This window comes from Tiliqua scincoides, chromosome 8, assembly GCF_035046505.1.
Source record: "Tiliqua scincoides isolate rTilSci1 chromosome 8, rTilSci1.hap2, whole genome shotgun sequence".
Classification (NCBI taxonomy): domain Eukaryota; kingdom Metazoa; phylum Chordata; class Lepidosauria; order Squamata; family Scincidae; genus Tiliqua; species Tiliqua scincoides.
This window is the reverse complement of record NC_089828.1, coordinates 43,887,311-43,909,632: the sequence shown is the minus strand read 5'-3', so window position 1 is coordinate 43,909,632 and position 22,322 is coordinate 43,887,311. Positions and strand designations below refer to the sequence as shown.

General features: G+C 46.2%; 1 protein-coding gene across 2 annotated transcripts in view; it reads left to right on the top strand.

The window, feature by feature from the left end:
- The window catches only part of SPPL2B (signal peptide peptidase like 2B), a 28,036-nt gene extending 8,687 nt beyond the window's left edge, over positions 1-19,349 (top strand). Inside the window, exons 7-15 of one of the 2 annotated variants that reach the window (XR_010794807.1) lie at positions 1,920-2,016; positions 4,063-4,179; positions 5,842-5,923; positions 6,795-6,869; positions 9,031-9,093; positions 11,095-11,194; positions 12,234-12,311; positions 13,996-14,227; positions 18,660-18,726. Coding sequence is in view for 1 of the 2 variants with exons in the window: in XM_066635831.1 (XP_066491928.1) it covers positions 1,920-2,016; positions 4,063-4,179; positions 5,842-5,923; positions 6,795-6,869; positions 9,031-9,093; positions 11,095-11,194; positions 12,234-12,311; positions 13,996-14,156; positions 18,660-18,989 (1,103 nt within the window). In the remaining variant the exon portion in view is untranslated. Of the gene's footprint in view, positions 1-1,919; positions 2,017-4,062; positions 4,180-5,841; positions 5,924-6,794; positions 6,870-9,030; positions 9,094-11,094; positions 11,195-12,233; positions 12,312-13,995; positions 14,228-18,659 lie in introns of both variants that reach the window. The other variant, XM_066635831.1, reaches the window with a different exon arrangement.
- The last annotated feature ends 2,973 nt before the right edge of the window (positions 19,350-22,322 follow it).

The window sequence follows — 22,322 nt, the reverse complement described above, 5'->3', positions numbered from 1 at the left end:
GTCTGCCTTATATGGTGCTATCTCTGTGCTAACAGAGGGTAGCATTGTTTGGGAAAGAGTGATGTAAGAAGCAAATTGGAAGGCTATTTGCAAGGCAGTTGGTCACGCACAATTTTCTCCTTCATGTCTTTTCACATGTGGAGGTTTAGGTCTATTTTGCAAGCTATATTTCTGTATCACAGTTCCCCAGGGCCCATTAATGTTGAATTGAAAGGTTTCAAAGTTTCCAGTAGAAGTTTTCAGTTTACAAAACAAAAATCATAACTAAATTCCAGCATGGAACATAAATTAAGATTGCAGTTAACATGATTCACAATTGGCAACGCAATAACAAAAGAATCTTCTGCCAGAGACTTTGTTTTAGGTAAATATAAGCAAGAATATTGTAGGGGTTGAACCATGAAGTGAGCTTGCTTTTGCAGGAAGTTTGTGATATTTGAAAAAGGACTGTGACTAAAGCACTGCTGGCAAACTCTGCTACCCTCATAGGAATGGCCATTACTGAGTGACTGTCTTTAATGGATGTAGATTGTAGAAGTTTCCCGGTTCAGTCCTGGGCAACATCTCCAGGTAGAGTTGGAATAGACAGACAATACTTGTCAAGATAGACCAATGAACTGACCCCAGTAGAAGGCAGCACTCTGTGTTTGCTGATAAATGCTGACCCCTTGTGGCAAACCACCAAGTTTGTATCTTTTGTAGAAGTTAAGCAGTATTTTTTAAATGCAGCTTTTCTTTGTTTTTTTCCGGGGCAAGTATCTCTCTTTATTTTCATCTGTGAGCAAATAGCTCCACAGGTCTCAAATGTTTTACTTTGGTTGCCTTGTTCTTTATGAGGGTCTGTTTTTATCAGCCAAAGAGGCTGACACAAAAGATAAGGGGTTCAGTCTCCCTCTGCCGCACCCTCTGGTTCAAGCCCTGCTTTTTCTTGACCTTCTAGAAAAGTCTGTTCCTTTTAAAGACACCAGTTTCATTGTTTTCTGCCATATTCCTGTCTCTTCTATTCCTTTTGCTAAATTCTTCTCTTAGATTCTATTGCTGCACCTTATACAGTACCTTACGTTCTTAATGTTTCTTTATTATTATTCTAGGTAAATCTCTCTGTTCCTGACATGCAGCAAACAACAAGTGTAGCCTTTTTCTATCCCATTTCACTGCATCATCATCATCATTATTATTAACAGTATTTATATACCGCTTTTCAACTAAAAGTTCACAAAGCAGTTTACAGAGAAAAATCAAATGACTAATGGCTCCCTGTCCCAAAAGGGTTCACAATCTAAAAAGATGCAAAAAGAACACCAGCAGACAGCCACTAGAAAAGACTGCTGGGGTGAGATGGGCCAGTTACCCTCCCCCTGCTTTTCTGCTTATGTTTCAACTTTCTTGGGTACTTGAATAAGGAGCAGTGGCCTCACTACAGGAGTGTGACTGATGCAGACCACACCATGTGCAAGCCTCGATGGGGAGTTGATGGCACACTGCCAAGCCTTTGTTCAGCAGTGTTCAGTCCCTCACTACAGGCTCAGCTACCTTGTGTTCTCGGCAATGATTGTGTTTTTGCTGCTTTCCCACAAGAACACAAAGCGACTATGCCCAGAGAGGACCAAAGAGCCAAACAGAGGCAGTCTGGGGTGCAATGCACCCTTGGGACACCTCTGATCAGAAAGTTATCTCTTCCTTTGCCTTCACTCATTTCTCTTTCTCATTTTTCCACTTTGTAATAACAACTGCATTCATCTTCTCTAAACTCTTCTGGAAGAGCAAGTTTCCATGCAATCTAGAGCTGTTTTCCATAACAAAGGCACAACTTGCTTCTCTATCTGTCAGCACCCATAAGCCCTTGTGGTTCCCTTCCCTCTAACATTTGGACATAACCTAAATTTTCTCCCTTAACTCCCAGTCTGTTTCTCTTCCAGTTTATGTCATCATAGGGATCTTCTGCCTGGCTGCCTCAATTGGTCTCTACAGCTGTCTGTCTCCATTTGTCAGAAGGTTCCCCTTGGGGAAATGCAGGTATGAGGGTGTGTCCATCACGCTCATAATCAGTACGTACATTGTATTCAAACAGATATGCTTTAGTGTAGTCAGAGTGCTAACTTTGAATGTAAAAGATGCAGGCTCAAATCTCTGCTTGGCCATGAAATTTTCCTTGTGACATTGGGGCAGATCATGGCCTCTGATTTCCTGTGAAAATAAATGGGTTACAATGAGAGCACCATGTCTTTACAAGTCCCAAAAGAAAGGAGAGACCCTGAGAGCAAACCACTGTGGTGCCGTAGTTAGAGTGTTGTACCAGAACCAAGGAAGCTCTGGTTCTGTTCCCCATTCAGCCATGAAACTCCCTCAATAACTGGAATTCAGATCAGTTGCCATTTCATAGCACAATCCTAACCAACTTTCCAGCACTGACCTAGCCACAATGCAGCCCCAAGGTAAGGTAACAAACATGTCCTTAGGTTGAGGAGGCCTCCTTGGCTACCTCCCCACTGCAGAATGCAGTGCACGCTGCATTAGTACAGCTTTGTCAGAGCTGGAAAGTGGGTTAGGGTTGCGCCCTTAGTCTAATAATCTAACTCGCAGAATGTAAAGGATAGAGAATCATGCACATCGCTCTAAACTCCTTGGGGAAGGTGTAATTGTAACTGAATTTAAAAATAGTTTGTTTTCTTTTAAATGATCTTTTGGAACAGTGGTGAGTGTTATCATTTTATCCTCTGGGCTACTTTCAGAATGGACAAACTAGGAGTTGGGCAGGAAACTCTTAAATTAGTCAGAGGAAGGTTATGGGAATGGCTTCCTTGTAGTGCTTTCAGCGGCTTTAAAATATAAAGCCTGAGGCAATGGAGAGGCTTAAGTGATCAAACATGTTAATCTTTTCCTGAGCTTGCAAGGATAAGGAAGCATTCAGGTACTTGATGAGGGACAGAATGTTGTGCTAGAACAGGGGTGTCCAAAGTTTTTGGCAGGAGGGCCATATCAGCTCTCTGACACTGTGTCGGGGGCCAGGGAAAAAAAAGAATTAATTTACACTGAAAATTTGAATAAATTAACATGAGTTTTCATAAATGAATATATTAAAGATGAACTTATATGAATGAATGAAGGTCTTGCAATAGCTCAAGGCCTATAAAAGGCCTTGCACAAAGCAAGGCTGGCCTTTCCTTTGCTGCTGCTGCTGCATCACAAATGTGAAAGAGCAAGCAGTGGAGGGAGCTCTCATCCCACACCTCACACGAGAGGTCAAACAGTCGCCCTCACGCTGAGAGAAGTTGCATTGGGCCAGTGCGGGCTTCAACAAATCTCCGGAGGGCCAGAGGCTCATTGGAGACTGGGGGCTCCCTGAGGGCCGCATTGAGAGGCCGCGAGGGCCGCAAGTGGCCCCCGGGCCGGGGTTTGGGCACCCCTGTGCTAGAAGAACCATCGAAAGTTCCTATTTTTGGGGGGGGGGAGTGGAGGCTGCATGTGATGGGCACTGCTTGTGGCTCTCTCTGACTTACTGTGTGTGAATAGGGGTATTGCTACTTCAGAGGGGAAGCCCAATCCTAACTAAATTTCCCCCAGGTCAATGCATGGGCTCCATTGCATCCTGTCATGGAATTTTGGCAGCTGGAGGTCTCCTCAGTGTAACGGAACACTTGTCCCCTTTCCCTGGGGTAAGCACTGGCAGCCACAGCAGGTCAACTCGGACCTGCGCCAGTAATATTGCATTGATCTTTGTCAGCGGATCAGGCCAGGGAGGGGGGATAGGATACAGTGCTGCCGAGCCTGCCCCCCTCCTGGGCATGATCCGCCCATCCCTGTCCTCCCCACACTCCTGTGCCGGTCTTACCTGCTCCAGGAGGCAGCCTTCTCCCCACTGTGGTGCGCAGCCTTTGCACAGATGCAAAGCACTTTACAAAGTGAAGGCTCGGCATGCCGGCAGAACACTCATTCTGCCAACCCGCCTCTTAGTTAGGATTGGGGCCTGAGTAAATCAGACTATTCTGCAGGTGTCTCTGTTTGTGATTCTGTAGCCTTGCCAAGCTGCAGGCCTCTTGATACGACCCTTCTTGCTTTCAGGGTTCCTGCTAACAACCTGCCGTACTTTCACAAGCGCCCGCAGGTTCGGATGCTGCTCCTGGCTGGATTCTGCATTGCTGTCAGTCTGGTGTGGGGAGTCTTTCGAAACGAGGACCAGTAAGTCTCTGTTGTTTATTCTGTACATCTTTTCTCTCCTTTGCTCTGACTTTCACCCTTTCAAAGTCCTTATGGGGGAAATTTTTTAAAATGAAGACTGAGTTAAAATTAGGACAAAACCTGATGGTTGCCTTGAATTTGCAATTCACTGAAGAATTTGCCAGGATAACTGGCATCCTGCGTCTGGCAACATGCACCAGAAATTCTGCCTGAATAAGAGCCCAATCCTATGCATGTCTACTCAGAAGCAAGTTCCATTAGAATCAATGGGGCTTACTTCCAGGAAAGTGTGGATAGGATTGGGCTGTCGATCTGGCAATTGCTCCCAAGATTGGAGCCACAAGAACCTTCATTTGTTCTTGTTGCTGCCCCTTCAGAACAGTTCCCTGCTGTGTCCACCTGTTCTCACTACCTGTGTTCTCTGAGCTCCAGACCCCCCATTCTATCCTTGGACCTCACGTTTTGGGATTTAGAAGCATTTCTTGAGCAAAGGGAGCTGCTATGAATGCTGGTGAATGTGACGCTCCTGCTATTACACACTTGAATCTTTAGTTCAAGAATGTATACTCTGCCTTTAAGCAATAGACAAGTTGACTCTTGTTAGGAATATATTTTTATTTTGAACAAATATGAAATTGCAGTCTTAAAGCCAAAGTAGAAAGCAGTTGTTCAGAGCAGATTGACGCTGAAGAGGAGAGTTCAGAATTGAAACCTGCCGGAGATGAAAGCAATGGAGGGAAGAGGGAGGAGTGGTTTAAACTGTGCCTAGAAGATGCCAGAATAGGTCTGGCAGAGCCTCCCATGTGGATCGCACTCCATTCCTAATTGAAACCTGCCACCACGTAGTGGCAAAGTCCTTGTGGCCTACAGAACTGGGACCATCCATGAGGGGGCTTATGCTCTCAGTTGGGTTGGGCAGAGTGGGAAGGTGGAGGCCAGGAGCTGAATAGCGGTGCCTGGGTGGTAGTGGCAGGGCCCTTACAATGAGGCCGCAGGGGGTGCGTCTCAAGCTATAGTTTGACAAATAGAAGAAGTGCCAGATTGGGAGTAGAAATAAAATGCCAAATGGGACCAAAAGATAGATGAAGTTGCAGAGAAGTAGGGGGACTGACCAAGGCAGAAGCTTTTTCAAAGAGAAGTAAGTACACAACTGATGCAGAGCCTAAGGTGGTTAGCTTTAAGCACATTAGAAGAGCCCTGCCTGATGGGAAAGGGCTGTGGCTTGGCAGTAGAGCACGCACTTTGCATGTAGAAGGTTCCACATTCAATCCCAGGTAGGGCAGAGAAAAATTATTCATTTGAATCTCTGGAAAGCCACTGCCAGTTTGTGTGGACATACCGCCCTAGATGGACCAATGCCCTGAAACAGAATAAGGCAGCTTCCTATGATCAGATCCAGTTGAGACTGTCTGGTTCGCCCTCCTATTGGCAACAGTGGCCAAATGATTGAAAGCCCACAAGCAGGACAGGAGGGCATCAACAGTTCTGTTGTTGTTTCTCCCCAGCAATTGGCATTCTGAGGTAAACTGCCTCTGAACATAGAGGTTCCATTTAAAGACCATGGTTCATGTGGATAAACTTCTTCTCTTCCTCCTTTATGTCAGATTCCTTTTTGAAGACTCCTGCTGTGTGTATTCAACTGTGGTTGTGTTCTCCCTCCAGGTGGGCCTGGGTACTCCAAGATGCCCTAGGTATTGCCTTCTGCCTTTATATGCTGAAAACCATTCGCTTACCTACCTTCAAGGTAAGGACAAGAGTCTGGGTTGGGATAGGGGAAGTACCTCAGGATTGTTGGCTGATGTCCGGGTTGGTGATGCTGACCACTCATCTAGTGCAAATTTATGCAAAGTGCTACATGGTATGAGACCCTGGAAATGGTCATGTGGCCATGTGACCTGATCTCCCCATTTCTGAGACAAAGAAAAGCCTTCCAGATCCTAGGGAACATCCAAGGTTTCTCAAAGGCAATAGCGAAGGATCTCAAGGAATTCTTTGTTCATCCCACCTTTGCTCCAAAGCGCTCAGGGAGGCACCTGTGGTTTCCCCTCTAGCTGTCTCCCAGTCAAAGACCTAACTTGGCTAGCATTCTGCTTCCCATAGTGACCAACCAGATGCACCTGGGAAACCTGAAAAGCAGAGCATGAAAGTAGCAGCACTCTCCCTCTTCCCTGCACACTGCCTCGGAAGTGGCTTGCAACCAGGATTAGACTTTCAACCCATTAGGTCTGAGGTTCTCAGACTGGGGAGTCGCAATGCACCTTTAAGGGGTGGGGAGAGGGGAATGCAGCAATGCGATTAGGACGATTGCACTGCTGCCAGGGCTTTCAGGGGCATCTTTACACCTGAGCTCATGCTGGCCTCTGGGAGGATGCCCCCACAGGGCTCCCCAAGCCTTGTAAAGTCTAAATAAAGATAGCAACCCACTTACAGTTTATGGTCGTATAGGTTTGACAGAAAATTGGTTATTATATAGAAATTTAATAATCTTCACATTTTTAGACTTGAATTTGGAGGGGGATGATAAAGAGCTTTGCTCTCCCATGAAATGTTTTTCTCCCAAAAATATAGTGACTAACATGCTCAGGATAACTCTCCTCTCTTCCCTTCCACCCCAGGGCTGTACTTTGCTTCTTTTGGTCCTGTTTGTGTATGATGTCTTCTTCGTCTTCATTACACCTTTTTTAACCAAGGTACTTGGCTTTGTTTATTTGTTTATCCTGCTTTTCAGCTGACAAAACTCAAAAGTGGTTTGCATTTTAGAAAGCCCCTGGAAATCATTGCTTAATAAAATAGCAATGTAAAATGGTAAACAGCACAGCAGATAAAAGTTCCTGCAATAAATCAGAGTTAAAAACCCTGGGTAAATGGAAAAGTCTCATGTGGCACTGAAAAGAGATCAGTCTATCTTCACATTGAATCTTCTTGGAGAGGGTGTTCTGAAAAGTTCCACTCATATGTGCACACTTGGCCCTCCCATCTGCTGGCAGGGTGATCTTGGGTGGGCTCATGTAGGAGAAGAGAGTCCTCTAGGCACCCAGATCTCAATCTATTCTGAGTTTTGAAGGCCACACCTTGCCTTTTGAATAGCAAGCAGTTGCTTCCACAAGTGATCAGGATTACTTGGCTTCATTTCCCCCCCCCCCCCACTTCTTGACCACCAAGCAAGAAGGTCAGGCCCTCTACTTCTGCCTGTTACACTTGGGCCAGTAGTTCACTATCACCTCTTCCCACTTACTCTCTGCCCAGCCTGTTCAAATAGCTTAGGCAGAGCATACTGGGAACACTCCCAGCATGCTTTACTCAGTCTGTTTGTTTAATAGGACCAGGCAGAAGTAAGAGGGAAACTGCAGCAGTGGAGACATATGTCCTGAAAGATAAGTAGAAGAGATGGACAGGGCCTCTGACTCACTTTGCTGCTCTTTATGTTATTTCATACCACTCTCCTCTTTTGCCCACCCTGCTGCTTCCCTAAGCAGCCAGACAGGCAAGGACTAAGGAGATAGAAGCGGCGACATTAACAGTGGGGAGGGGGCATTGTGAATTTAAGAAAAAGGGAGAAGGGAATTACAGGGGTTTGGGCTGACAGGGACAGCAAGTCTGCTCAAATTCAGGCGACAGATCTACTAGGGCCACCACTGGCTGAACTAGGGAGTGTTCCTCTTTCAGACAAGAGTCAGGGGCACATGCATGAGATGGCAGGGCAGAGCCAACTCAGAGTTTGGGAGAACCTCCCTACAAACTGCCCCTCCTACCTGGGTGGCATTGTTCCTCCACTTCAGTTTCATGGTGGGGCTTGGTGAATGCGGTGGAAGAGGCATCATTGCAGGAGCTCCCATTTGTAGATGGAGCAAGAGATAGTGAGGAACAAGGGAACAATTACTGTATGTTGGCCAACAGAATGGCTCCCTTTCTGGCTTATGGGCACAGTGGTGGTCTCGGGTTGGACACCACTCGGGTTCCTACTGAGGAACCTGGGCTTGGCAACTTTTGACGTTGGCCTTGGGAGGTGTTGGTGGTTCTTCGGAAGCCTTATGGAGCCATGAGGAAACAAGTAGCTTTGCAGCATTTGAAAAATTATAATAATCGTTACTGTGTAATTGTTGGGGAGGGTGAGATGGAATAGAGACTGAGTTAACAAGGTCTAGGCCAGACCAAGAAGGATTCAAGATGGAAAAGACTTCGTGCTTGCATTTCTCCACATTCCTTTGGGACTGGGTTTTGCACTATCTCAGAGAAGTTTCCTTTTTTAAAAAAATCTTAATTATAGTTTTATTTTAAAAGATCAAAAATTGCAACATACAAAATTTAAATAAATGAAAAGAAAAAAGAACAGATATGGAAAGTTGTGTGGCCAGTGTAGAGTTCTCAATCTGCGTTTCTTTGTTCTTCTACAAAATCATGTAGCATATTGGGTATCACATCTTAAACGATCTGATAATTATTCTAAAGTACATTTTCAACAACAAAAAAAGAGAAAAAAGGAGCCCCCTTTGCATGGAATGATCTTTATTAATATGATGGTGTTTGGTGTGTGTTTGCATTATGCCCCATCGCAAGCACATGGTACACTCTCTTTTCTTGGCACTCCCCTTTTCCAGATGTAAGAAAATTGAACTGTTGTGCTCCTGTGTCATCCTTGCACCAGGGAAGCAGGTGAAATTGCAGACTTCAAAGAAAGGCTGGTGTTTGAGGAAGTGGGGGGGGGGCTCCCATTGCAAAGCCATTGCAAAGCCGTGTGTGTTCAGAGCTGTGGGATAATGTGCCTTAAATAGGGAGGGGCCCAAAAAGGTGTATTTAATTGCACTTCATTAATCTTGGAACTTTTTGTCATTTTCCCCTCTTTCATTCTAGACTGGCGAGAGCATCATGGTTGAGGTGGCAGCTGGCCCCACAGATTCTGCCACCCACGAAAAGGTACGGCAAGGCTTTGAAGGGCTTTTGGTGTAAGTTGGAGGACAGGGCACAGGGGAGCTAGCTTCCAGAGAAAGTAGGAGGGGCTACTGGAATTTGCACCTTTCTTGGTGGGAACATCTGTACAGTGAGCTATGCCGTCCCTCCTGTCCATCAAGGCCTGAGTATCAAGGTAGTCAGGTTTGTGTCTGGGCCACTCCGCTTCAGGCTGCAAGTGGAGTCTCATGTGGCTGAATACTTCTTCAGACACAAACACTGACTTTATGTAGAAAACTAGGAATGCTCCTGTTCATACTAGTCTTATGAAAAAATTTCTATCCCATTTGGCCAACTTAGGGTGCAGTCCTGCCCTGCAGATAGGCCTTGCGCCAGCCCATCGTCGTCATGAAAGTCCCATAAAGCACTTTCACACCAACATAAGTGGGGTTAGGCCAGTGCATGGACTTGCGCTGGTCTCCCCTTCCAACACAGACCCCAATGACAGGGTGAGTTGCGTGGGCCGAGCTCAGCTGACTCAGGTGTCTGTGAGGGCCAGGATGAGGCGGAGAGGAGGTGGGAAGGAGGCATTTCAGGGTGGGGAAGGGTGGGCGGCGGGCATTTCCACGGGTGGGCAGGGAGTGGGAGGCGGGCCAGGATCCGGCAGTTATGCTGGATCCTAACTCCATTCCTGGGCGGCCCAGAGCAGTCCCGGTCTGCTCGAATTTGTGCCACCTCTTGAGGTGGTGCAGATCTGAGTAGCTCCGTTGGGGTTGCTGTGTCTTTATTTGGGGTAACGGGAATCCATTCCCCATGCCCCGGCCTGAGCCTTCAGGGCAGGTTAGGATTGCACTGTTAAAGTGGCTTACGATATAAATCAACCAATAAATGCTTATAAGTATTCTAAAAAGAAATTGCAAGATAATCTTCCCTAATTTGGATATAATTTAATTTAGAAAAAGTGGTGTATTGATAGATATCAGTTCCCCATCAACCTCTTTGAGGAACACTTGCTAGTCTCCTGCATTTAGCATGTAAGATGTGGGCTGTGTTGCATATGGAAACATTGCCCAGTGGGACAGAGCCAAGTTCCTTGACTATGTTAACAGAAACATCCCAGGATCTAAATGTAAATTTCAAATGCTTGAAATCTCACAGTTCTAACATCACAAAAAGTTGCCATTTTGTGTATCCTGTAGACACATGCATATCCCTTTGGGTCATTCTTTTGTTAACAATTCTCCCTCATGCTGGTATATAAGTGGGAAGCTATTACAGTAGTTCAGAGATGCCCCCATATTATTTATTTATTTACTGTATTTTTATCCCACCTTTCTCCAAAGGGACCCATATATCAAACTAATATTACATCTAATATCCTGGGTCCGTTGGTTTGGAAATATCTTCACTCTTTCCTAACAGTTTTCTCTTGTAATTCGCTGTATGCCTTGAGACAATCCCGTTACATGCCTGGGGACTGCAGATCTGAAGAGGGTGGAGAACTACCCTCTGCTATCAGTTGAGAGTTAAGGGCCATTGGTTCTGTACATATGTGTACTTTTTGAATTATTATTCATTAATAATAAGTTGATGTTAACTTCAGTTAATTTTAACCATCTTGGGGGTATTTAGATTGAAAAGTAGGGTATCAATATTCTGGAAAAAAAAAAAAAACCTGCACTGGTTTTTGTTATACTAAATTTCTCTGATTTTCTTCATAGTTTGATATGAAATTAAAATGTAGTAAGACCATGTGAGTCTATAGACGAGACCTTTTCCATAATGCAAACAAAACCACCTCACTGGCCCCCTGGATTAAAATCTGGGTCATAAGAACATAAGAACAGCCCCACTGGATCAGGCCATAGGCCCATCTAGTCCAGTTTCCTGTATCTCACAGCAGCTCACCAAATGCCCCAGTCATATACTGTAGTAGCAGTGAGAGACTAGACTTCAATCTGCTGTTGTACCTGTCCCAATTCTTGTGTTGTGTTGATGGGTATTGACCTTATTATTGATTATTTGAAGCTCCCGATGGTGCTGAAGGTGCCGAGGCTCAACTTCTCACCACTGGCTCTCTGCGACAGACCCTTCTCCCTTCTCGGATTCGGGGACATCTTGGTTCCAGGTGCGACCACCATCTCCACTTCTAGCATTGCTAAAGCATTGATGAGTGTTGACTTCACTGATTGGGTGAAGCTCTTCCGCCATGTGCAGAAGGTGTTGGGTTCAATCCCTGGCAGCACCTCCTATTCAAATGATAGAAGAGCAGGAATAGACCCTTACCAGAGACCATGAGAAGAACTGCTTCTCCAGTTGAAGACTATTGGGGTGGAAGGCCCAGTGGTCCCACCGGCTTTGTTGCTGACTCTTCCTTAGGGCAGCTGTTTGTTCCACACCTCACCATTTGTCCCTGAGGACAGTGAAAGCTTCAGCCTTCCCTTTGAGGCCAAGAATGCCATTGGGTTAGGGAGATCAGGCTCGGTACTGGAAGGGAGGGCAAGAAGACAACCTTGCGAGGGCAGCTAAAATTGGACTGCTCATATGTGCATCTTCCAGTCTGTTTTGCTCTAAGGCAGGTATGGAACATTTTCATGCTTCGGCAGGCATGGAATGTTCAGCAATCTAGCAACAAGAATCTCATAAAATCAAGCCCCTGCTGACTATGAAGACAAGCTTGGAAACTGAGTGCAGGCAGTGCATATGTTGATTTGTGGAACACACTGCTACAAGACATTGGTGATGGCCTCTGATTTAGGTGATTTTTAAAAAGGGGTTGACAAATGAAGGGAAGAGGTTACATTTTTCCAAGGCTATTGCCATGTTGGCTAAACAGAACCCCCATGTGCAAAGGATGTGTGCTACACAAGAGCAGGGTAGGCTATGGCCATCATGTACTGCTTGTGGGTTTCCCATTTTGGCATCTGGCTGGCCTTCGTTGGAAACTGGAGGGGTCATTTTGTGTCTGCCCAGCAGGGCTCCTCTCCTCCTAGGTGCCTGATGCTGCTGATGGAAGGCCAAAGGCAGCACTGAGCTAAGTTTGTAGTTTGAAAGGGAGGGGTCATCCTAGCAGAAGGTGATCAGAATATGGAGAGACATGCAAATCTGTTTGGATTATGTGCCATGGAACTGACTCTAGGCTCACCCTGGTCTCTTTCCCTCCTTAGGTCTTCTGGTGGCATATTGCCACAGGTTTGACATTCAAGTTCAGTCCTCCAGGATCTACTTTGTCGCTTGCACTATAGGTATGTTTTGCTGTCCTCTATTTTTCTTCTCCTCTCCATCCATGGCAAACAGCCATGGCCCCTAAAAGCACAGCAGCCTGTTCTTATCGCTTCCGTTGCATTTCAGCACTTATCTCATTCCCAACAATGGAGCCATGAGAAGTAGCTTCTCTCTCCTCCTCCCTCCATCTTGCCAAGCAGGTTTCTTGTCTCTCTGATCCCAAGTGGGGGGGGGGGAGCCCTTTGAACACATACTGAATTACAGCAACTTTGTGTTGATGCAGAGAGAGGGTGCCTGTCCCAGCGTCTTTAAAAATTAAAATTGGTGTAAGGGAGATGACCCAAATTAAGGTGAATTGCACAGAGAGTGACTCTCCTGCCTAGGTTTTGTCTGCATGTACCGTGGGTGGAGTTGTGAAAATACAAACCCTTCCACTTTGCAGCTTATTTACTGATTCCTTTGGAGGGCAACTATTGACTCCATGATTATTGACAATCATGTTGCTTAGGCACACCAGATCTCCCCTTCCCATATCCTATTGTAATGTTTCAGGTCGGTCCAAAGTACCTGCTTTGGAGTAATCCATCTATGCACCTTCTCAGAATGTCAGAAGCGTGTTTAGGGAGCTTGGACTATTTGGAAAGAAAGTGATCAGCTGGGGCTGTCAGTTCTTTAGCTCTTCATTGGATTTTGATGGTGGAGATGATGTTGCATGGTCTGAAAATGAAGTTTGCTTTTGATTAGAACTTTTTATTTTGCTCAGATGCAGATTTGATCAGTAGACTGAAAAATCCAAGCACTCATATTTATTTAACTGAATGACTGACCCAGAAATATGCCAAAAGCACCAAGGCAGTTTCTGGTATCACCTCTGACTTGCCCTCCCCTCCCTGGGCGGGATCCAGCCGGGCTGCAGAGTATTGCTCTGCCTTTTTGTTTTCTCTCTTCCACCTAGAGAGAAGAAGGAACAGCACAGACATGTGTGCTATCTCTCCTGTGTCACCTCTTGTAGGAGGATGGGGGGGGGCAGATTCTTGGGTGTTTCGCCTTCCTCTCTCTAGATCAGGGGTCTCTAAACTTTTCGACCAAAGGGCCACATCAAGCATCTGGCACAGTGTTGAGGGCCGGGGAAAAAATTAAATATAAAATTTAAATAAATACATTAAAGATGGAAGTTAGATGAATGTATAAATGGGCTCAACTGTCCAGGATTTCTCCAAACACCAACACAGCCCAAAGCACACACTTAAGCGGACCCCCATTCCCCCACCCCACAAACACAACTCTGGTTGTGTTAGGTCAACTGGGCCAGAGTCTCTCAGGGGATCAGAGGCTGGTCACAGGCCGGATAGAGGCTCACCTCATGCCGCATCTGGCCCCTGGGCCAGAGTTTGGAGCCCTCTGCTCTAGATACTGGGCAAGGTTTGTTTCACTCTATTAGCACCTCTTCATGGTGAGAGGAAAGGGACCAGATTCTGGTTTAACTTACTGTGCCCACAAGGACTTCTCAGTCATGTTTTGTGCTCCTACAGATTTTCAAAACTTGGGTGCCAGCAGCCCCTCCACCCGCTATTTCAGAAACACCTTCAGGGAGGGGAGTAATTTGTGGATAGGGTTGGGTGGTGGGCAAAACTCCCAGAGCCAAGAGACCTCACCCTGCTACTAATGCTTTTTTCTACCTTTTTCTCCCCTTCTCTGCTGCAGCCTATGGCATTGGCCTCCTGGTGACCTTTGTGGCGCTGGCTCTGATGCAGAAGGGTCAGCCAGCACTCCTCTACCTGGTTCCGTGCACGCTCCTCACCAGCTTCCTGGTGGCTGTTTGGCGCAAGGAGCTCGGCATGTTCTGGACGGGCAGCGGCTTTGCGGTGAATACCAGTTTGATATGAGCGTCCGTGAGAAAATGCTTATATTAGAAAAAACCCTAACTAGAATTAAAGTTGAGTAAAACTATTGTTAGTGTTATCCCCCCAAAAATTATTACCAATAGTAATAATCAAGCAAACATTTGTCTGTTCCTTTCTCCTCCCTTTCTCTCCTTGCCTTTAATGCTCACTTTCTAGTCTTCAGGAAATCTTTTGCCCTAATCACATGTTTGTCTTTATGTTAATTATGAGAATGAATCAAGAGGTTCGTAATTATAAAATTGTGGTGGGAATGAAATAATATTCTTCCTCACAAAAGAATTGAAATAGGAATTGAATAAGGAGCACCGAGATGTTCAGTTTGCCCTTCATCTATTATATGATGACGTTGAAATCACCATCTGGGCACATGGCGCTTTGCAGACTAGCAAGAGTTGAAGAGCAAGCACAGGTGCCCATCTTTGGGGCAATTTGCTGAGCAGTTACGTGTTCCTGGTTTGCATGAACACAGCACTGCACTGTTGCAGTGACATGTTCCCCTTCTTCTTCCTTCTCTTTTTCTCCTGGGGCATTAAGAATCCAAGAGGGGGCAGTTGGACTGGATTACTAATAATCCAATTACAGTTGGATTACTAGCACCACTTGGTTGTCTCCGTTCAGGTCTGTGAGAGTTGCCTTGAAAGGTTCTGAGCTGAAGAGATTGGCTGGTGCTGGTGTGGACTTCCAGCTTCTCCCAGATGGGAGGGCTGGAGCATCCAGGCACAGAGAAGGCAGCAGCTGTGAACTGAATGCTTTTACTACGAAGCTGGCTAGGTTTTTTTTTAACATCAAGAAGGAGGGACTGAGGGTAGAAAGAAGAGGAGGATTGGACTGGTGGAGGCACTACTCCCAACAGTATATAGATTGGAGGTGTTCTTGGAAGTCGGCTTCAAATCCTTCCTGAAAAACATTCAGCATCCTTGCAAGCTGCAGTTCCCATAATTCCTTAGAGACAAACATAATTACAGGTGCTTAAGGATGGGGATACCTCCAATCCTCATTGTTATGCGATTCAGTCGTTATGCAAATATTAAACTCTTCATGTTTGTTTGTAGAGTAAACAGACATGCGAAAGCAGAGGGAACCGCTCCATTGCCTCGTTAAGCTCATCGAGTTGTAAACAGAGGCACACAGGCTACAGGTTCTCAGTTGGCTCATTTAGTTCATTAAGAGATCACGGGAGGACAAGGGAGAAGCAGAAGCAATGCAGGCAGACCAGAAGCAGTTCAGAGAGGCATGTATGCAGGGAGAAGAGAGCAGTCGAGCAAGAAAACACTTGGAAAAGATTTTTGCAAGGTGTGTGAGGGCAGTTTCAGGATAAAGCCCTTTGATTTTAGAGGAGCCTTGATCTTAAGTGACCACTGTCATATATGTGGTCAGTCATTAGGTGGAATGTCACTGAGTGACACACACCTGTATATTAGTTTTTGTTTTATACTATAGAAATGGCTTCATTTTCCAGCTTTTCTACCTTTATTACCCTTTCGGGTGGCTCTGTTTCTTCTGTCAGTTGCCAGGGAGGAGTGACCACTTTAAACGTTTTCTAGCGGAATCCTGCATTGACCTACAGGTTGGCAGCAGAGGTGACCTGGTAGATTCCTGATCCCCTCTAGCAGCTGCTCAGAACTGGAGGCTTTGCAGCTTCCTCGAACTCAATGCAGCAGTGATCTCTGGGTAGGAAGTATATATGTAGCTTCAGGATAATAACATCTGGTCCAGCAGAGTTAACAGAGAGGTGTCCTTTGTGTTAACTAGTACAGTGCATGCCCTCAGAAAGCCCCATGCGCAGCTTGTGTGTTCTTCCTGCTTGGAACAGCATACATTGACATTGGTCAGCTGCTTATGCTTGCTAAAGATCCAGCATCTTCAGTGAATGTAGAAGCCAAAGAGTTCCTGTGTACCAGATGGTTTGCATAGGATAGATGGCTCTCTGGTTGGGGGAAGACTGAGCACAGGAGTGTCTCATAGTGCCAAATTGCTGTGTTCTTTTTCATCTCCTTTTGCTTCCTTCCTCATCCACAGATCTCATACATTCTGTTTACTTGGGCAGCGTGGGGAGGATGACCCCCTCCCCCCCCCGGCAACTGCAGTTTCTGGTATAGCTGTTGTCAGATTCATGACATAGCTCTGTCTTCCCAGTCACCTGCAGCTCCACTATGCCCAGTCTCCTCTTTAAAATAAAGAAGGGTGTATCTGAATACGTCCAAATTCCACTCCGCGAGGAGCCAAAACTGCAGCAGGGGTCTGCAAATGCTTTTGTGATTCAGTGAGGCTGATATTTCTGTAGCAGATCAGTCCACCCTCCTATTTCCTCCCTTGGCTTACATTGCAGGAGGCACTAAACATAGGAGGACTTCTCTTAGTACCTTGAATCCACTGTACTTAGCTTGGGCCTCTATCTGTGTTGCAAAGTGAAAGAAAAAGAGGAAGCCAGCTCCTAAAAGGTGCAAAAAAAAGTGTCTATGGAACTTAATAAATCTCTTTCTAGGCCCAGTGCATTTTTGCAAGTTGTTGCCTTCTAGATCCTAAGAAAAACTGTTCCCAATAACATAGATTATGTGAGACTTGCAAGACTTTTAGAATAGTTCCAGTTTGTTAGAATTTTTATTTTTGCAGCTCTTTGGAGTTTCCCACTGTTTTTTCTTTTCTGCTGGTCTGAGTGCTACCCCCTGTTTGCTTCATTACCCAGTCTGCATTACAAGCATGTATCACCTGTCACTGGCGTCGCTAGGGGTATGCAGGGGGTGCGGGCCGCACCAGGTGACGCGCCGGGGGTGTGTGATGCGCCCTGGGGGGAGGACGCGCTAACATCGCGGGGTTAGGAGCTACCATGTCATGACATACACTGTTGGATGCAGAATGTCCAGCGAAGTGCAGTACAAAAAACAGAATTGAAATCGCTCCTTTTGTTCAAAAGTTATGGCCAAAAAACCGGAAGGAAAAAATGCTTGGAGCCCTATGGAAAGTGAGCCATATCGCGTGTTTACTCGTGAGTAGGCGTACTTGCCATAGTCCGTCGGAAAGGGCAGGCTGAGAGGAATCCAACGACACCAGAATGGTTCCAATCCAATGAATGCAGCCCCTCAAAAACACCCAAGAAGCTCCCCCCTCCCAGGTGCGAGTCTGAGCCCGAAACGAAGCCAAGTGGCTGCGTTTACTTGCGAGTAGGCAGACTTGCCTTGAGGCAGGCTGAGAGGCTCCAAGGACGTCAGAATGGTCCTCATCCAATGAGTGCAGCCCCCAAAAACACCTGAGAAGGAGGTTCCTCCCTCCAAGCTGTCTCCCTCCCAGTCTATGGAGCCTTATGAAAAGCAAAGCAGCCTCACAGTCGTGTTTACTCGCGAGTAGGTAGGCGTGCCTTGGCTGGTGGTCAGGCCAGGCAAAGGGGAATGTGAGGACACCAGAAGGGTCCTGATCCGATGGAGCTACTCCAGAAGGCAGCCTCTCCCCCCCAAAAAAAGAACAAAAAAGAGACTTGAATGGTAAGGGAAAAGTTTTCTATTTTGCACTTGCAAAGCCAGGTGGGTCTTTATTCTGATGTGCCTGAAATAGAAGAACTTTAAACTGGGCACTGGGAGGGCTGGAAATCTCACTGATTCTTTTTGGGGGTTGTTATTGCAGGCAGACTACAGAGTAAGCCCCATTGACCACTATGGGACTTTTCAGAGTAGACATGCATAGGATTGGGCTCACAGGCTGCAATCCTGCCCACACTTTCCTGAGAGTAAGCTCCATTGACCGCAATAGGACTTACTTCAGAGTAGATTCACTTGGTGGAACAGGACTGGCTCCCCCTTATTTAAATATTTTATTTTAATTTAATTATTTATATTTATTTTAATTGCTTGATGATGTCACTTCTGGCCATGACGTCACTTCCAATGGGTCCTGGACAGATTGTCATTCTTAAAAGTGGGTCCCAGTGCTAAAAGTTTGAGAACTGCTGCAATAAGTTGTTAGTAAGTTGTCACGGGGTGTGTGTGTGAGACTCTACAAGTTTTCAAAATCACTAAAATCAGAATTTGGAGGAATAATACCATCATGTTATATATCAATCAATGCGTAATTTCATGCAGAATGCAATGAAACAAACCACATTGAAATATCTGTGTTCTAACAAAACGTACAGCTAAAAAACCGGTGGGGGTGGGGCAATGGTACATCACCACGCCCACCTGGGGCATTGCCCCACCCACTACATGGGGTGATGCGCGGGTCTCCCGCACCGGGTGACGCGAATCCTAGTGACGCCACTGTCACCTGTCATGGCTTTTCCAAAAACATTCCGGGATTTATATTTGGTGAAGCACTGAGAATTATCTATTACCGATCCAATTCCCAGTGTTCTCTAAGAAACAAGAATTAACCATTTTGCACGAGTTTTACATCCATAGAGTGGCTTTGGTGTGTCCGGTATGTGTTATCTTTTCCATCACACTAATACAGTAATTGTTCTTCTGTTTGCAGAAAGACCTACCTCATCCTCCCTTGGTGATTTCCCCTGTCAGCCGCTCTGCCCCCCCAAAAGAGGAGAGTTCCCCAGTGTCTCAGTCGGAAGCAGGCAAAGAAATAAGTGGCCAATCTCTTCACACTGATGAGCTGACCAACACACCACTGTGTAGTGGGGAGCCACAAGCTGCCTCTCTGGAGATGGAGAAGGAACAGACTGGGTCCAGCGAGGACCAGGCCGGCCAGCCAGCGCACAGCACACCCCATATAGAAGAGCCAGCCACTCAGAAGGACGACAGTGATCCAGAAATCCAGGACCTCCAAGCAGGGCAGAACCAGTCTGACTAGGAACAGCTCCCTGCCCCACCCTCCCCAACCACCTCCACTTTATCCTATCCTTCCCCACCTTCACAGACTAATTCAAAGGACTGGTTGGGTCTCATATTTGCGTTTGGCACAGAAGCGCATCACATATCTGATCATCCAGAGCAAAGAGAACTCTGTGCCCAAGTTCCGGACAGCACATGCAAGAGATAACATTTCACCCCTCGTTTCCCTCCCCGAATATGGTGCTTAACGAAGGTTCTGGTAGAATTTCAGTGATTTTTTTTTTTTTTTAAAGAAATTAGCAGATGCCTTTTTCCCCCTTTCCTGTTTCATGATGCTGGGTAGTGTTGAGAATTTTTTAAACAGTAGGCTGTCTTTGCGCTTGCGTGGCTGTGTTATTGCTTTAGCCTAGGGCTGTGCAAGGGGGTGGGGAGAATACGGCAGTACACGCGTCTCTTTGACTTGTAGGCTTTTTCTATTTAAGGACTCCCTCCTCTTCCTTCTCCTGGAAGGTTGTGTGTTTTTACTTGAGTTCCCCCCCCCCCCATTCAATGGTTTAAGTATGAACGCGTCAGGGATGACCTGACCTCTAGAAAGGATCAGATTGTTGCATAGGGCAGCAGTTCTGTCTTTGTGTCTATCACAACATGGGATGGGTAGATGATGGAGCTCACAGGTATATAATCATCTCATTATAGTATAGGCCTCTTCTGAGCATTTCTTTTTTTGTCAGGTGACGCTGTCAGGTGGGCTGTTTTGAAACAGCCTGAGCTAGGACTGTTTCCTATGTTTCTAGCCATATCTATGGCTGTGGCTTCACTTCCTAGTGCACTGGGACCCTCTTTTTAGCATACAGGGAGGATGGCAAGGGCGATGCACCTGCTATCTGAAATTGTAGATCTGTTTACCAATGCGTAGAGATGGGTGCCAGTTAAATCACTCTAGCAGCTTTCTGGATCAGCAGCCCCTAGCTACACCTCTACTGTGCTGGTGCTTGGGTGGCCTGAGGCCTGTTCCAGGATGAAAGAAGGAGTGGTTGCCCTGCCTTCCCTTGTGGCTCCTGGATAACCCTTCTGAACCTCCTCCAGTTGTCCTCTTTTCCCCCTGGATGCCGCAGCAGGATAGAAATGAGCTGCTGGGAAACCATCAGGGAAACACCTTTCCATGCTTCTGCAGCACTGCAACCACCCAGAAATGGCCCCAGGCCGGTGCTAACTATAGACAAGGAATTTCTATAATCCAGGGAACAGATCTGGGAGGAAAGAGAGAGAGGATTCTCTTGCTGAGCTCTGGCTAATGATAACTCCCTATAGAACAGGGCAGTGAGGATGATTTGATGCACAATTGGGCAGGAAGAGGGATCTCTTTATCGTGCCTGTGTCCCGTGTCCCGTCCCCCCCGAAAATGGTTTGAGGGTTGAGGGAGGAGGTGTTGGGGAAAGCACAAGCAGTGGACAGTTCTGCACCCCCCCCCGCCAATTCCATGCAATCACTGTTTTATAGGAATCTGTTGGCAGCCTCCTGTCTGCACACGAGTCCCATCTAAATAAACCCTGAGCACCCAACTCTTGGTGAGCACTGGAGTCCTAAGCAAAATCTTTCCTCAGGCTGTTCTCTTCACTAGCCATGGGTGGGGGGGGGAGGGGGAGGCGGCTCTTGCTTTGTCTCACCTGGCCAGGTGGCCACGTTCTGCCAAGAGGAGGCCCACTTGCAATTAACCTGTTTCTCTTGGTTTCTCCAGCTCATTCTCTTGTTTGAGATTTGCTTGAAAATCCAGTATTTGTTTTTTCTTGGAGAAAGAGCACACCTTCCAAACTGTTTGAAAAACCAAATAGCCTGATCATCTTTGGGGAAAACAGTGGAACCGTGTCTTTTAACAAGATGTTTTGGGAACGGTGGCAATACTCTTAAGGGTATGGGGGCATGACCGTAGAGGTTTGAGAGTGATAGTGTTTGGTTTCTTGCTGCCTGTGCTTAAAATAGCCACAGGCATGACTTGGTCCTCCCAGCCAACAGTCTTAATTCTGGGAGAAAGAAACCTCTCCCTGGGTGGAGGGGTGGGGGTGGGGGAAGGAATGCCCCAGGAATCCCAAGATTGTAATCTCTATTGGTTTTCTGTACGTCTCTCCATTATCGTGTTGTATGTCCATGTTCTTTTGCTTTTCCAGACTGTCAGACGTAGCTCTACAATCTCTATATAAAAGTTTACCAGCTTCTGCAGAGTTTCCGGGTGATCTACCAGATTCTGCCTGCCATGGAGCCTTGGACCTAGCTTTTGTGAGGAAGCTCCCAGGTTACAAAAACCTTGGACTCTTAAAGGAAAAAAAAAAAAAAAAGCTTTCCCAAGTTGACATGGTTGGGCTCATTTGTGAGACACGCTGTTGGTAAACGGACCTGGCAACTCGCCTGTGCAGAATGTCAGACGCTTGTCTTAGACACTACAGAATTATGCCTTAATTTAAGCCATTTTATAAATAGTGTATATGGAACTTTTATTTTACAGAAGCAGGTTAAACAATAAACTTGATGAAACATCAGGTCATTCGATGGAGGTTGATGCGGTGTTGCTGTTTTGTTAATTCTGTCTTCATTCTATTCCTGCCAAAGGCCTTTAGATCTTGGTGCTGCAGAGCCTTTTGTAGAACTATTGAAAATAAAACAACTGGGATTACCTTGGTGGAGAATATAGTTCAGTGGTCAAACCAATGTTGCAGCCATTTTGGAGTATGGTGTCCAGGTCTCATAGTCCCATCTTCAAAAGATTATTGAAGAGTTGGAAAGGGAAGCTGAAATGGTCAAGGGGCTGGAGCATCTCCTTTGTAAAGAGAGACTAGCATTTGGAGCTTTGTAGTGTAGGAGACAAGAAGACTAAAGAAAGACATATTTATAAAATTAGGCCCCATGGTAATCTCCCTTTCATAGCCTTACTTGGAAATGCTACCAGAGATTCAATATGGGACTGTCTGTACGCAAAGCAGGTGCTCAATTACTGAGCTATAGCAAAAATGAAGGCTGCTGTCTCTTCCTGAGCCCCTTCCTAGTGGAGCCTTGCAAGTGGAAAGCTCCTTTTCAAGAGTGCTTCTAGAATTCAGCAAAGATGTCAGCAGCTGGTTCTCACCAGTGGTTCCCAATATGGATGTTGCAGCTCCCTGGCGCGTTGCAGCGACCGCACAGGGGCATCACAGGATGCCTGCTGCCTGATACAAAGACTGCAACATGATGACCAAGACTGCTGTAGAGGCTCAACTTGGTGGGCAGAACTTCTGTGCTGTTTTCGGTGTCTGAGAAACCTGCCCACTTGTCTTGAGCCCCCAACACCATTTTTAGGATGCTGTCATTGTCTTGAACCCAAAAG